We start from the raw sequence: 17277 nt of genomic DNA on the forward strand, positions 1-17277 counted from the left end.
AGTGTTCTTTTAAATTGACATAAAAAGAGTAGAAGGGTATATAAGTGAGAGGTGAAGGATAATGTATGTCATTACTACCTGTGTGTTAGAAGGAAGAAAATTAGATCTAAGTTCATATTTGCCTAAATAAAACCTGGAAGGATGGGCAAGAAACAAAAGATGTGACCTGTAAGTGGTGGGAAGGTAGAGACAGTGGTTGGAGTAAGATTTTGTAGTTCAATTTTTAGAGTGTTTAAATTTTGGAACCATGTGAACGTATAATCTAAAAATTTTAGTAGGACCCTGCCATGCCTATTTCTTCAATAATACTTTCCTTTTTTAAAGTTTTTATTTATTTATGTAATCTCTACAATCTCTTTTTAAAATTTATTTATTTATTTATTTATGTAATCTCTAAAATCTTTTTTAGTTTTTATTTATTTATGTAATCTCTACAGTGAATTTACAATGAATGTAAATTCTTAAGAATTTAAAAACAGAATTTAAAAACAATGAATGTAAATTCTTAAGAATTTAAAAACCTGAGATCAAAAATCTCTCATTCTTTAAACTGAATCAGCCAGCTACTACCTCAATAATACTTTCTGATTAATTTTCCATTTCTTCAACAATCTATATTTTTGTGTAGATGCATACTAGCCCATCATACAACATTATTTATTTTATTTTTTTAGTTTCTTATTGGGCATTTGATTTAATTTAGGACTGTTGTAAATAGTGGTATGGTATTGTATGTAAATCTTAGTGCTTACAATAAGGGTGTGCAAGCAGGTGTGTTTTCTCTTATTTCTAAAGTAGAACTGCCAACAGTTGATGCTAATGTTGTTGAAGATTCATATATATTCAACAAAATTAACTATCTTATCTACACAACTCCAAGATGGGGCATAACATATCTTCATTTTATAAATGAGAGAGTTGTGGCATAGACAGTTCAAATAGCTATAGACTCAAGATTTAAACCCAGGTACTTGGCAGGTTCAGAGTTCACGCACTTAACTCCTCTACTCCTCTACTTTTTCAGTGTTGGTGGGGCTCTAATGGGGTTCTTGTGAGATTAGGAAACCATGGGTCTGAGAACACCTGCCTGTCATGCGACAATGTTATACTGTCACTACCAGAATGTTTCAAACCAAGTGGGTCTGAATCTGCTCACCTTTGAAGGAGAAATAACCTGGGCACCTTCACTGGCTATGGCCCCCCTAGGGTGGGTGCCCCAAGGAAGTCTTCATAAGGACTATCTCAGGGAAAGATTTGAAATGTGGAATTGACCAATATTACAACCAGTTCTGAATTTGAAAGCTCATTTGTCATGCTGTCCCTTACCTTGGCCTCTCAGATTGCCCCAAATGAAAGTACACAGATGCAGAAGTAGATTTTTGATGGTTTTTATTGTGCCTATTATGAAAGCAAAGATGTCAGTTTCCATATGTGCAAAATAAAAGGTTTTGAAGCAATTATCTGGTTAAAGGGCCCCAGAAGATGCACCTAGAAGCTCTGTGTTGGCTAAACTCAGAGGCACAGGTGGCTCTGAGGAGCTGGCAGACATTAAGGAGAGAGCAGTGTCGAAGCCTCTGTGGATAACCCCCTGACCCTACACTTAAGTCATGGCAGAAGTTGTTCTTGCTGCAGAGTGAACTTTTCTGCTTGCCCAATTGTTTGTAAAATCATTCTGCAATAATGACACAATAGAAAGACACATGTGAACTGAAATAACCCAAACCCAGAATGCCCCATTATATACTCAGATGATGCTTTAGGCAACAATAGCCAATGAAGACAAGTGGACACGTGATGCCACCATGTGCTAGGAGCTCTTCCCATTGCCACAGAGTGCTGGTATCCCAAGCAGATAGAAGAGAATGATGGTGAAGTAGATCAGGTTCTTGAAGAGGAGGAGAAGGTAGGTGTAGTAGGCAGAGGTGTTCATGAGCTGCACCTGCAGGTTGTCTAAAATAGGTCATTTATTAGTTTTACCTTCTGTTCTTTTGAAGAGCTATAACTTATTAATGGGAGACGGGTCACATACATTTCTGATGTCCCCACAACTGCAAAACCTGGTAGCAATTGTCTACACCATCAACATCACCAGCACCAGCACCATTACCACGACCACCAAATAACTCATAATCCAGCTTGCAGATAAAGTCAATCAACAACATCAGAGGTTCACTAAGAACATTCCAAAGTATTAAGAAGTAAGGTTATATCTTAGATGAATGAGTCAACCTGAAAAAAAAAATTGGTGAAAATAGCTTTTACCATTTCTTCATCCCCACCATGTCTTTAAGTAGTAATAATCGCTAATATGCTTTAACCACTATCTAAACTACAGATTAATTTGAGAGGTTTGTGTGCAAAACTTTAATCTTACTTAATTTTTCAATAACCTAGGAGATTATTATTTTCACTGCCATTTTACAATTTAATTGAGAACAGAGAACTAATTTGCTTGATGTCTACAGTTAGTAAGTACCACAAGCAAGATTTCAATCCCAGCAACATAATGTTCAAGAACACATTCTTGGGGAGCCTGGGTAATTCAGTAATTAAGCATCTGCCTTTGGCTCACTAATGACCCCAGGGCCCTAGGATTGATCCCTGCATTTGGCTCCCTGCTCTGCAGGGAGCCTGCTTCTCCCTCTCCCACTCCCCTTGCTTGTGTTCCCTCTCTTGATGTCTCTCTCTCTGTCAAATAAATAAATAAAATCTTAAAAAAAAGAACACATTCTTACCTACTCTGTATTTCTATACCTCCACGTGTAATAAATACCCTCAACAACAAAGAGTTAAGCATAAATATAAAGATGAATTGTTGATTTAGAAGCATCTTAGCCATTACTGAGATTACTATCAGGGGTACAAATTTGGTTGTGTTCAAGGTAGGATGGGTGGGAGGTTTTAGTAAAGAGGGCATTAGTTGTGATGAGCACAGGGTGATGTATGGAAGTGTTAAATCATATTGTACACCTGAAACTAATATTACCCTTATATTAAATAACTGAAATTTAAATAAAATCTTGAAGAAATAATAAAATAAAATAAACTTTAAAAAATGGAAGAAAGGGGCAAATCCAAATTTTCTGCAACTTTAAGAGCTCAAACTCACTCCCTTGTCTTTCCTGAATACCCTCATTGTATCTATGATGTTATATGATAATTGCATTTTTTATCCTTTGAGGTTTTGTAAGAAATATATGATGTCAAGAAATAATGACAATATATGATGTCAAGAAATTAATGATAATGATGGTGGACCAGACTGGCCATTCAATGAACCACTAGGTTGGGTATTGAGTCTGTTCATCTGGAAATTTCTTTCTTTTTTTTTTTTTTTTAAGACTTCTATTTTATATTTTATTTTATTTTATTTTATTTTATTTTATTTTATTTTACCAAAGAGAGAGAAAGAGCCAGAGAGCACAGGCAGGGGGAAATGCAGAGGGAAAGGGAGAAGAAGGCTCCCCACTGAGCAGGGAGCCCAACATGGGGTTCAATTCCAAGACCCTGGGATCATATCCTGAGCTAAAGGCAGACACTTAACCAATTGAGCCACCCAGGTGCACCTGGAAATTTTTTTTTATGTGTTTATCTCCAAAAGAGTCAGAACTCAAGAATCATTAACCCTTACTGTGGAAAAGGACATCAAGTGGTGCTGTGCTCATTGCTCCTTGCCTTTGGTTAGGTAATATGTTAGCTGACGTCTAGAAGATCCTTAAGATTGGACATGGAGGGGGGAAATCAGCAAGGCTAGAGCCAGTGCTTCTTGTGGTTTCTTGTAGCTTCTTGTAGTAGAAGGGACCAGAAATCAGTACTTACAATATGACAGCTAAATGAGATACCTTATGCGAGACATTCTACAAATGTGACCTTATGTCTTCAGTAACTTAGTGAGACATTATTTGTGTTATTCCTGCTTTCCAGAAAATGTAACTACTGTACCCACATTCATGAAACTAAGAAGTAAAAGACTGGAGTTAATGTCCAGTCTGTAGTACGTGAAGTCCTGCACTTACACCCCCTCTCCCATGTGTGCACCTGTCTCAGGGCCTTGGCTTTGGGAATTAGAGAAAGAATAAGAACCCAGTAAGTATTTGAACTCCCAATTCAGAAGGTCTGGGTTGAAGCCCCAGATCACTGTGTGGCATGACGCAAGGGACAGAATTAATTTTAGGTCCTTGCCCCCCGCCCCCCACTGTGTAAAATGGGGATAAAATCCTCCACAGTGAATATTAAGAGAATCAAACAACATGGACACACAGTGCAATACAATGCAATACAATGCAATACAATACAATACAATACAATGCAATACAACGTATAAGACACTCTCAGTGTCAATTCATGTTATTAACCACCAACAAGAACAGACTTAAAAATATCCAGAAGCAACTTGATGTCATGTTTTCCTCAGTCAGTAGAAACAAAAGCCACAGAAGTGAACAGAGTCCATTGCAGAAAGAATTCAGAGTACATCACTGTACCCCTAATTTATAGTCCTCTCACACTAAAACCAGCATTTACTGTGTGAAAATGACTCCCAAGAAATGGATTGACTTAAAATATAACTCAGTGTATTTTGCAAGATCTGGCCATTCTGAGGTGTCTCCCTGAAGCCAGGGAATTTCAAAAGTTAAGTTGATCAGGAGGAAAAAATGCTATAGCATAACTAAGAGCAAACATAGGCAAAAACTTACCAGTTTCATCTTTCAGGGAAGCTTTTCTAGATGTAATAGCAGAGAGCTCTAAAAGAAATAAAGACGAGTATTATCAAATTGTTTATATTCATTATTTGATATGTTGTCTGTTTTGTGGATGGATAGATGGATAGTATATAAATAGATAGGTAGATGATAGAATATGTAAACAGAGAGGAGAGAGCCATTACTAATATGAGCCCCACAATTCCAGAACTGATTGTTCTGAGTCTGTGTAAGCTAGTAGATCAATTAATTTATTGTATTTCTGCACATGAAGATGTTGAAGTTCATGAATGATGCATTTTTCCTTCTTTTCTCACAACTTAATGCCTAGGACTATCTTGTTTTCCCTCTGTGCTCATAGCTCCCAGCACAGTGCTTGCTACACAGTAGGTGTTCTATAAATTCTTGTTAAATGGAAAAAAATAACTGAAACAGTGGCTGCTTTACATTCCTCAGCACCCACTGCTAACATGAAGGGTTGTTACCAAAATGAATTCATCCAACCCTAGAATGCACAGCAGAATATTACATTTTGGGAGGAATCTGGAATAGGTAAATTCCCCATCTCAGCAAAAGAAAAAGGTCCCACCTTTCCAAAGCACACATGTTCCCAATATCCCCAACTCATGCACATGATTTTTTGGAGTGGTGGTGTTTGTGGACATGACAATAATACTAATGAAAGCCAATACCTATTGAATGATTATTACTGTGCCAGGAAGTATGTGAAAGATTCACATGTATTAGGTCATGACACTGATGTGAGCTGTATTCATGTTAGACATGAAGAAATGAAGTTTAGAAAGTCTAAATAACTTGCTGGTAGTCATACCAGTTATTGGCAGAGCCAGCACTCAACGTTCCATTATGAGGGTTTAGATAAGCTAGAACATGTGGGAAGTACCTTGTAAAAACAATCCATAGAAATTCATATGACTCCACCATAGTGGAGGCTCAGGCATTATCTCTTCTCCTATCATAATTACTCATAGAAAATGACCTTTTTATTACAGAAGCTCAGCATTTCAGTGTGCTTCTTTCCAGGGACAGAAAGACTCGACAAGGAATAATCATAGGTTTTCTGAATATATAACTGAGGTGAGGGTTGTATTACTCTATAGTGTAAAAAAAACCCACAAAAACAAAAACAAAAACAAAAACCCGATATGCATACAAAACCAAAATTCCTTAAAAAGATCATTGACTGGATTATTTGCTTGTAGAGATAAGAGAGGGAGACAAACCATGAGAGACTCTGGACTCTGGGAAATAAGTTTAGGGTTTCAGAGGAGAAGGGTAGAAGGATGGGATAGCTGGATGATGGGTATCAAGGAGGGCACATGTTGAGGGCACATGTTGAGGATGAGCACTGGGTGTTATATGCAACTAATGAATCATTGAATACTACATCAAAATCTAATGATATACTATATGTTGGCCAACTGAACATTAAAAAAAAAAGGATCATTGACTGTTGGATGGAGGAAGAGAGTCTTAGCATGTTCATTATTTTTCTCCTTGATGTGTTCTCTCCAGATATTGTTCTGTTATGTAAATTATTCACTTCACATAATCTTATTTTGGTATGCTTTAAAAAAATGAATCTGAGCTATAGGCTTTTGTGTAAATCTCAAGAACAGAAATATTTACATAATCGTGTTTAGATGTTAAAATATCCTCAAGAACTGGTTTTTGAGTGTCTTGAAAGCATCTTTCTTTTCCATACAGTGACTTTGCTCATTAAAAAAATAAATATAAATCACTTACCACCATTTATTGAGGTTTAAACATTCAGGTAATAATTTTTCAAATTAAATCTATGTGTATTCTAGTTTCACATTCTTAATCAATGTTGGTTGAAAACTTGGACCAGATTAGTTTTATCTCTCTTCAAAATTCCTTCCCTGTTTTGTGCTTCCATGTTTTATATACTTCATCAAAAAAACCAAAAACAACAAAAAACTTATGAGCATTAGCGTTAGAAATATGCTGAGGAAGGGAGGGAGGAGCAAGAAGGCAGAGGAGTAGGAGATCTAAATTTCATCTGGTCCAAGGAATTCAGCTAAATAGTTATCAAATAGTACCATTCTGGACACCTACAAACTAAACAGGAGATCAAAGAGAATAGCAACAATTCTATGAACAGAAAAGTGACCATTTTATAGATGGTATCTTCTGATTTGGTTAGTGTATATTCTTCTGGGTTCATTGTTACCTTTTTGGCATTTTGTTCTCTCATTCATCTATTTTTCTCTGGACAAAATGACAAGACAGAAAAACTCACCTCAAAAAAAAAAAAAAAAGAATAAGAGGCAGAACTGACTGCTAGACCTAATCAATATGGACATTAGTAAGATGTCAGAACTAGAGTTCAGCATGATGATTCTAAAGATGCTAGCTGGGCTTGAAAAAAGCATAGAAGACATTAGAGAATTCCTTTATTAGAAAACAAAAGAACAAATACAACCAAGTTGACATTTTAAAAAGCTATTAATGAGGTGCAATAAAAAATGGAGGCTATTACTGCTGGGACAAATGAGGCAGAAGAGAGAATTAGTGAAATATAAGACCAAATGGTGGAGAATAAAGAAACTGAGGAAAAGAGAGTGAAACAATTATGGAATCACAAGGGGAGATCTCAAGGGATAAATGATACTATAAGACGAAACAATACTAGAATAATTAGGATCCCCAAAGAAGAAGAAAGAGAGATGGGGGGCAGAAGGTATATTGGAGCAAATTATAGCAGATAACCTCCCTCATTTGCAGAAGGAAACAGGCATCAAAACCCAGAAGGCACAGAGAACCCCTCTCAAAATCAATAAAAATAGGTCCATACCCTGTCATCTAATAGTAAAACTTAAAGTCTCAGAGACAAAGAGAAAATCTTGAAAGCAGCTCAGAACAAGAGGTCTATAGCCTACAGTGGTAGAAATATTAGATTAGCAGCAGACCTATCGACAGAGACCTGGCATACCAGAAAGGACTAGCATGATATATTCAGAGCACCAAATGAGAAAAATATGCAACCAAGAATACTATACCCAGCTAGGCTCTCATTGAAAATAGAAGGAGAAATAAAAAGCTTCCAGGGCAAACAAAAACTAAAATAATTTGCAAACACCAAACAAAGCCTACAGGAAATATTGAAAAGAGTCCTCTAAGCAAATAGAGAGCCTAAAAGTAACAGACCAGAAAAGAACAGAGACATTATACAGTAACAGTCACCCAACAGGCAATACAATGGCACTAAATTCTTATCTCTCAATAGTTACCCTGAATGTAAATGGGCTAAATGCCCCCATTAAAAGACACGGGGCATCAGAATAGATAATAAAACAAGAGCTATCAATATGCTGTCTGCAAGAAACTCATTTTAGACCCAAAGACACCTCCATATTTAAAGGGAGGAGGTGGAAAATAATTTACCATATTAATGGACATCAAAAGGAGCTGGGGTGGCAATTCTTGTATGAGATAAATTATATTTTAAGCCAAAGACTATTATAAGAGATGAGGAAGGACACTATATCATACTTAAAAGGTCTGTCCAATAAGATTTAAAAATTTAAAATATCTGTACCCCTAACATGGGAGCACCCAATTATATAAACCACTTAATAATGAAATCAAAGAAACACATTGACAACAATACAATAATAGTAAGGGATTATGACACCCCCTGACTGAAATGGACAGATCCTCTAAGCAAAGATCGACAAGGAAATAAAAGCTTTATTTTTTTTAAAGATTTTATTTATTTATTTGACATACAGAGATCTCAAGTAGGCAGAGAGGCAGGCAGAGAGAGAAGAGGAGGAAGCAGGCTCCCCACCGAGCAGAGAGCCTGATGCGGGGCTTGATCCCAGGACCCTGGAACCATGACCCGAGCCGAAGGCGGAGGCTTTAACCCACTGAGCCACCCAGGTATCCTGGAAATAAAGGCTTTAAATGACACATTGGACAAGATGGACATCACAGATATATTCAGAACATTCCATCCCAAAGCAACAGAATACACTTTTTTCTCTAGTGCACATGGAACATTCTCCAGAATAGATCACATCCTAGATCACAAATCTGGTCTCATCCAGTACCAAAAGATTGGGATTATTCCCTGCATATTTTCAGACCACAATGGTTTGAAACTAGAACTAAACTACAAGAGGAAAGCTGGAAAGAACTCAAATACATGAAAGCTAAAGAGCGTCCTGTTCAAAATCTTTGGGACATAGCAAAGGTGGTCCTGAGAGGAAAGTATATAGCAATGCAAGTCTTTCTCAAGAAACAAGAAAGTTCTCAAATACACAACCTAACCCTACACCTAAAGCAGCTGGAGAAAGAACAGCAAAAAAAGTCTAAGCCCAGCAAGAGAAGATAAATAAAGATCAGAGCAGAAAGCAATGAAATAGAAACCAAAAGAACAGTAGAAGAGATCAATGAAACTAGGAGCTGGTTCCTTGAAAGAATTATTAAGATAGATAAGCACCTGGCCAGACTTATCAAAAAGAAAAGAGAAAGGACCCAAATTAATAAAATCATGAATGAAAGAGGAGAGGTCACAATCAACACCAAAGAAATACAAATAATTATAAGAGCATATTACGAGCAATTATACACCAGCAAATTAGACAATCTAGAAGAAATGGATGCATTCCTAGAGATTTCTAAACTACCAAAACTGAACCAGGAAGAAAGAGAAATCCTGAACAGACCCATAACCAGTAAGGAGATTGAAGCAGTAATCAAAAATCTTCCAACCAAAAATCCCTGGGTCAGATGGCTTTCCAGGGGGAATTCTACCAAACATTTAAAGAAGAACTAATACCCATTCTTGTCCCAAAAAATAGAAATGGAAGGAAAACTTCCAAACTCATTTTAGGAGGCCAGCATTACCTTGGTCCCAAAATCAAAGACCCCATCAAAAAGGAGAATTACAGACCAATATTCATGATGAACATGGATGCAAAAATCCCCACCAAAATGCTAGCCAATAGGACCTAATGGTACATTAAAAGGATTATTCATCACAACCAAGTGAAATTTATTCTTGGGCTGCAAGTTTGGTTCAACATCCACAAATCAGTCAATGTGATACAATACATTAATAAAATAAAGAACAAGAACCATAGGATGCTCTCAATAGATGCTGAAAAAGCATTTGACAAAGTACAGCATCCTTTCTTGATCAATACCCTTTACAGTGTAGGGGTAGAGGGTATATACCTCAATATTGTAATAGCCATCTATGAGAACCCACAACGAATATCATTCTCAATGGAGAAAAACTGAGAGCCTAAGCCCAGGAACAGAGCAGGGCTGTCCACTATCACCACTGCTATTCAACATAGAACTAAAAGTCCTGGCCTCAGCAATCAGACATCAAAAAGAAGTAAAAGACATCGAATTGGCAAAGAAATTTCACTCTTTGCAGATGATATGATACTTTATGTGGAAAACCCAAAAGACTCCACCCCAAAACTGCTAGAACTCATACAGGAATTCAGTGAAGTGTCAGAATATAAAATCAATGCACAGAAATCAATTGCATTTCTATACATGAAAAACAAGACAGAAGAAAGAGAAATTGAGGAGTTGATCCCACTTACAATTGCACCCCAAACCATAAGATACCTAGGAATAAACCTAACCAAAGACACAAAGAATCTAAACTCAGAAAACTATAGAGTACTCATGAAAGAAATTGAGGAAGACATAAAGAAATGGAAAAACATTCCATGCTCATGGATTGGAAGAACAAATATTATGAAAATGTCTATGCTACCTAAAGCAATCTACACATTTAATGCAATCCCTATTAAAATACCATCAACTTTTTTCAAAGAAATGGGACAAATAATCCTAAAACTTATACGGAACCAGAAAAGACCTCAAATAGCCAAAGGAATGTTGAAAAATAAAGCCAAAGTTGGTGGCATCACAATTCCAGACTTCAAGCTCTATTACAAAGCTGTCATCATCAATACAATGTGGTACTGGCACAAAAACAGACACAGATCAGTGGAACAGAATAGAAAGACCAGAAATAGACCCTCAACTCTATGGTCAACTAATCTTCAACAAAGCAGGAAAGAATGTCCAATGGAAAAAAAGACAGTTTCTTCAACAAGTGGTGTTGGGAAAATTGGAGAGCCACATGCAGAAAAAGGAAACTGTACCATTTTCTTACACCACACCCCAAAATAGACTCCAAATTGATAAAAGACCTCAATGTGAGAAAGGAATCCATCAAAATCCTTGAGGAGAACACAGGCAGGAACCTCTTTGACCTCAGCCACAGCAACTTCTTCCTAGAAACATCGCCAAAGGCAAGGAAAGCAAGGGCAAAAATGAACTATTGGGACTTCATCAAGATCAAAATCTTTTGCACAGCAAAGGAAACAGTCAGCAAAACCAAAAGACAACTGACAGAATGGGAGAAGACATTTGCAAATGACATATCAGATAAAGGGCTAGTATCCAAAATCTATAAATAACTTATCAAACTCAACACCCAAAGAGCAAATAGTCCAATCAAGAAATGGGCAGAGGACATGAACAGACATTTCTGCAAAGAAGACATCCAGATGACCAACAGACACATGAAAAAGTACTCACCATCACTCGGCATCAGGGAAATACAAATGAAAACCACAATGAGATTCCACCTCACACCAGTCAGAATGGCTAAAATTAACAAGTCAGGAAATGACAGATGCTGGCAAGGATGCAGAGAAAGGGGAACCCTCCTACACTGTTGGTGGGAATGCAAGCTCGTGCAGCCGCTCTGGAAAACAGTATGGAAGTTCCTCAAAAAGTTGAAAATAGGGCCACCTTATGACCCTGTAATTCAACTACTGGGTAGTTACTCCAAAGATACAAATGTGATGATCCAAAGATGCTTATAGCAGCAATGTCCACAATAGCCAAACTATATAGAAAGAGCCTAGATGTCCAACAACAAATGAATAGATAAAGATGTGGTATATATGTACAATGGAATACTATCCAGCCATCAAAAACCCCTGAAATCTTGACATTTATGAGGACGTGGATGGAACTAGAGGCTATAATGCTAAGTGAACTAAATAATTCAGAGAAAGATAATTATTGTATGATCTCACTGATATGAGGAATCATAAGGGAAGGGAGGGAAAAATGAAACAAGATGAGACCAGAGAAGGTGACAGACCATAAGATGAGACTCTTAATCTCAGGAAACAGAGGGTTGCTGGAGGGAAGGGGGTAGGAGGGATGGAGTGGCTGGGTGGTGGACTTTGGGGAGGGTAAGTGCTACATTGAATGCTGTGAATTGTGTAAGACTGATGAATCATAGACCTGTACCCCTGAAGCATATAATATGTTGTATGTTAATAAAAAAAAATTTGTTGAGGAAAGGCATTAAAGGAAATGCCCTCACTAGCTTTGCTACTATGAGAAGACCTTGGTTGACATTCCTTTCAGAATTTAATTCCCAAGTAAAACACACCATAAAGAAGAACTTCTCCCTTTTCTATGATCATCACCATGGAATGTTACTATAGAATGTTTTTACATTGTTCAGTATAAAAATCGATACCTAAAGGACTTCAGCCAGTGGTTACATTAAAGTTATGCTTAGCTTATTTGCCTCCTTTCTTTATCTTAGCTGTAGAAACAAAAATAATTCAGACTGTTTGGTATCTTACTTTAGTTATTTTAGGGAAGAATATACATAAATACAATAAAAATATGAATAAATGTATCCATGTTATGTTTTCAAAAACAAGCATTTTCACTGACATTTATTGTGCTTCCTCTTCATCACATGCCAGGAAAAAGGAAAGGTATGTCAGTGTTTAATCTAAATTTGATCAATGGAATCACTGAAGATCCAAGAGGATAAAGATTTAATTCAACAATTCAGAGTTGCACACTGCAAAGGTCTTTGTATGTTTTGTGTAAATGTTTGTTTCCCACTGCTTCCCAAGGACTTGTGAACCACAGGGAAAAGTGCAAACTGGTTCTTTCTCATGGGCTCTCTGGGGCTTTGGTCTGTGATGTTAATGCCAGGACTTGACTTCTGAATCTAATGAGTTACTGATCACAGCCCAGTCAGGGTTATACTTTGAGTAGAGCAATACTGAAGGGAGAAGGACTCTGATTGCTGAGTAGAACATTCCCCGAGAGGTATATAATTGTTTTTATTTCCTGATCAAGTAAGATAATCAAAAGTGGACTCTCTTCAGAGCATTTCTTTTTGCGAGATTGGTAGGTGCTTTCATGTGTATTTTTTCATTTATTCTATACAATGGCCCTAAAAAACATTATTGTGACCTTTATATTGGATGATAAAACTGAGGCAAGAAAAGCTAAGCGAATTTGTCTTTTTCTTTGTATGTTCCAAAGCCCATTCTCTTTCAGTTCTATGGGGAAATAGCAAGACATTCATGCTACCATTTAAGATACGAACATTTAGAAAGACTTTTATTTCTTTCTTTTCATTAATACTTGACAGGGAAGTGGGGTATTTCCTTTGAAGAAAAGAGTACCAGGATATATATATATATGTACATACCTTTTATATGGGAAGAAAATAGAATCTCTTGAACAGCCTTTCCTTTATTCATCTCGTGTTTGACGATACATTTGTGTTCTTTATCCACTGACGCTTCAGTCACGGTCAGCCAGCTGAATTTCATGTATGTGTCATTAGTCTTCATGGTGTCTCCCTGCTGGGATGTCAGAATTGTTTCATCATCCTTTTCTTTCCAATCTATCTTGATAACATCAGGGAAAAAATCCTCAAGGAGACAAAGATATGTTCCAGACTTATGGAGTCTTCTTTCATCAATTGAAGGAAAAAATATTGTAGGCTTGGGGAAAATGGCTGCATCAAGGTTTCTATCTGTGGGGAAGTGGAATAGCAATTAAAACTTTATTAAAGTAACACAAACATCATGTGGTTTGGAACCACCTCACAGTGAAATGAAAGAAATTTGCCATAGAATTAGTGCTTATCTCAGGCCTTTCATCCACAGTGGGTTATGAGATACTGACTGTTCTTATTTTCAATGAGAAATAGTTACAAGAAGTCATGTAGCTTGCTCAAATAACAACTATTAAATGGCAGAATCTGGATTAAAATATGAGATTTTTTGAAACAATACACACTCACATTTTGAATGGAACTACTATAATGCATACTTGACAATCTATCAAGTTGACCTTCAAATCTTCAAATATGGATTCCAAACCCACTTCCCTTTTTTTTTTTTTAAAGATTCCATTTATTTATGACAGAGAGAGTTGACAAGAGAGGGAAAACAAGCATGAGGGAGCTGGAGAGGGATAAGCAGGCTCCCCGCTGATCAAAGAACCTGACATGGGGCTTGATTCCAGGACACTGGGATCATGACCTGAGCCAAACCCACTTCTAAAGTAATGGAGGTCTTCTACTTAATTCCTGATTTTATAAAACATCTCAATCTCACATCTGAACCATTCCAGGATTTTGAGTAGGACAATGTTCAAAATTGTTCCTCCCAAATATTTACAATACCTTGAATTTAGTAGCAAAGTGACAGTATTTCCAAAACTGTTTTTAGGAAACTTCCCGCCCCCCAGAAATGCTTTTGTATTAACTTTATCAAGTAACACACTTATCTGAATTTTGTTTTGATTTGGAAAATGTTCACTGAAAGCACATTTTGTATTGGAATTTCATTTGACATTTATATATGACTAAAAAGACACCATATTTTGACTTTCAGAGTCTCCCTTTAAAGTTGAATCTGCTCTAGAAAGCTGCTAATTGTTTTTTAAAACCCCACAGTATCTGTGATTTTACCTGCTGAACAAAATATATATGTAACTGTTGTAGTGTTAAAAGTTATTGCTTTATTAATAATACACTTTATAATGGCTAATTGAATTTAAATTAAAGAAAAAGAAGTTATGGTTCCAGAGTTTCTTGCAGTCCTAATGTCAAGACATGTAACAAAACATAGTTTTAAAGGGCATGTCACTTGACATGGGTATGTTACTTGATTATACATTTATTGTTAATGACTGAAATTATAAATGTTAGCATCCTTTAGATAAACTCAAAATGGATAAAAGACCTCAATGTGAGACAGGAATCCATCAGAATCCTAGAGGAGAACATAGGCAGTAACCTCTTCGATATCAGCCATAGCAACTTCTTTCAAGATAAGTCTCCAAAGGCAAAGGAAACAAAAGTGAAAATGAACTTTTGGGACTTCATCAAGATCAAAAGCTTCTGCACAGCAAAGGAAACAATCAACAAAACAAAGAGGCAACCCACAGGATGGGAGAAGATATTCGCAAATGACAGTACAGACAAAAGGCTGATATCCAGGATCTAAAAAGAACTTCTCAAACTCAACACACATGAAACAGATTATCATGTGAAAAAATGGGCAGAAGACATGAACAGACACTTCTCCAATGAAGACATACAAATGACTATCAGACACATGAAAAAATGTTCATCACTAGCCATCAAGGAGATTCAAATTAAAATCACATTGAGATTCCACCTTACACCAGTTAGAATGGCTAAAATTAGCAAGATAGGAAACAATATGTGTTGGAGAGGATGTGGAGAAAGGGGAACCGTCTTACACTGTCGGTAGGAATGCAAGTTGGTGCAGCCAATTTGGAGAACAGTGTGGAGATTCCTTAAGAAATTAAAAATGGAACTTCCCTATAACCCTGCAATTGCACTCCTGGGTATTTACCCCAAAGATACAGATGTAGTGAAAAGAAGGGCCATCTGTACCCCAATGTTTAGAGCAGCAATGGCCACAGTCACCAAACTGTGGAAAGAACCAAGATGCCCTTCAACGGACGAATGGATAAGGAAGATGTGGTCCATATACACTATGGAGTATTATGCCTCCCTCAGAAAGGATGAATACCCAACTTTTGTAGCAACATGGATGGGACTGGAAGAGATTATGCTGAGTGAAATAAGTCAAGCAGAGAGAGTCAATTATCATATAGTTTCACTTATTTGTGGAGCATAACAAATAACATGGAGGACATGGGGAGATGGAGAGGAGAACGTTGTTGAGGGAAATTGGAAGGGGAGATGAACCATGAGAGACTGTGGACTCTGAAAAACAATCTGAGGATTTTGAAGGGGCGGGGGTGGGAGGTTGGGGGAGCCAGGTAGTGGGTATTATGGAGGGCACATACTGCATGGTGCATAAACCATGAATTCTGTTACACTGAAAATAAATTAAATTAAAAAATTAAAAAAATTGATTTCTAAAGGAAATCCAAGTGCTTTTCTGATATTCTCTTTGAGATAATTTGGAGTTAGTTTACTAATTCAATGGGCAATCTCTTAAGAAAAGAGGAACTGGATTTCTCATTTGAGAAGAAAGGGGACAATTCTTTTTGGGGGTGGTTCATAATACTCTCTCTCTTTTTTTATTTTTTTTAGGAAAAAAAATATTGAGAATTTCTAAGCTCCTGCTTTTTATACTAAATCAGTAAGCAAGTGATGAGATCTTATTTATGATATACATAGAATTAGGTCATGATATGCTTACTTTAAATATACACCTTGGGGGTGCCTGGGTGGCTCATTGGTTAAGCATCTGCCTTCAGCTCAGGTCATGATCCTGCAGTCCCTGAATTGAATACCAGGTCAGGCTCCCTGGCTCAGCAGGGTGTCTGCTTCTCTCTCTCTCTCTTTCTGCCCACCCCTATCCCTGTGCTCTGTCTCTTTCTCTCTCTCTCTCTCTCTCCCAAATAAATAAATAAAATCTAAAAAAAAATCTTGCTTGTAGTAAAAAATATATATATGTATAATAAATATATAATACATATTATGAATTTATATAAATTTATATCTAAATTTATATATTTAAATATAAATACATTTATAAATAATTATTTTATATATTTTATATATTTATTTTTATAGTAATATATGTATATAATGTTTATGTACAATATATGTACAATATATGTATAAAATACAGATGTATTAATTAATTGATAATAATAAATAATAAATAAGTAATAAGTAATAAGTACTAAATAAGAAATAAATGATAATAATCAAAATTAATTAATCAATAAAATATATATCGCTATACAAATATATAGCAGTATATGTATAAAAATACATTCATTATATAATATATTAATTATTAAACATACATTAAATAATAAATTTTTATTAATTAAATATATATCAATAATATATTTATATATTATTATATATTATAATATTTATTATTAAATATATATTAAATTAATTATTAAATATATATTAAATATATGTTAGTAAATATAATATATTAAGTATATATTAAATAATTAAATAATTAAATATATATTTATATATTTTTATACATATACTGCTATATACTTTTATATATTTATATATAAATTATATTATATTATATATTATATATTGTATATATGTATACACATATATACATGATATTTACACACTATATAATTATATTATAATGTATATAAGTATATATAATATATAATATATAATGTATATATTACATAATATACATAATATAATTACATATATAATTACATA

At 35.6% G+C, this 17277-nt stretch overlaps 1 protein-coding gene across 1 annotated transcript in view; it reads right to left on the reverse strand.

The window, feature by feature from the left end:
- Positions 1-1372: 1372 nt before the first annotated feature.
- Positions 1373-17277, reverse strand: part of LOC116876952 (immunoglobulin kappa light chain-like) — a 34185-nt gene continuing 18280 nt past the window's right edge. The window contains 4 exon segments of the mRNA XM_032873432.1: positions 1373-1809; positions 1811-1950; positions 4698-4745; positions 13261-13590. Of these exon segments, the coding sequence (XP_032729323.1) occupies positions 1606-1809; positions 1811-1950; positions 4698-4745; positions 13261-13590 (722 nt within the window). The 3' untranslated portion in view covers positions 1373-1605.

This window comes from Lontra canadensis, unplaced genomic scaffold (assembly GCF_010015895.1).
Source record: "Lontra canadensis isolate GAN:19392208 unplaced genomic scaffold, GSC_riverotter_1.0 scaffold48, whole genome shotgun sequence".
NCBI lineage: Eukaryota > Metazoa > Chordata > Mammalia > Carnivora > Mustelidae > Lontra > Lontra canadensis.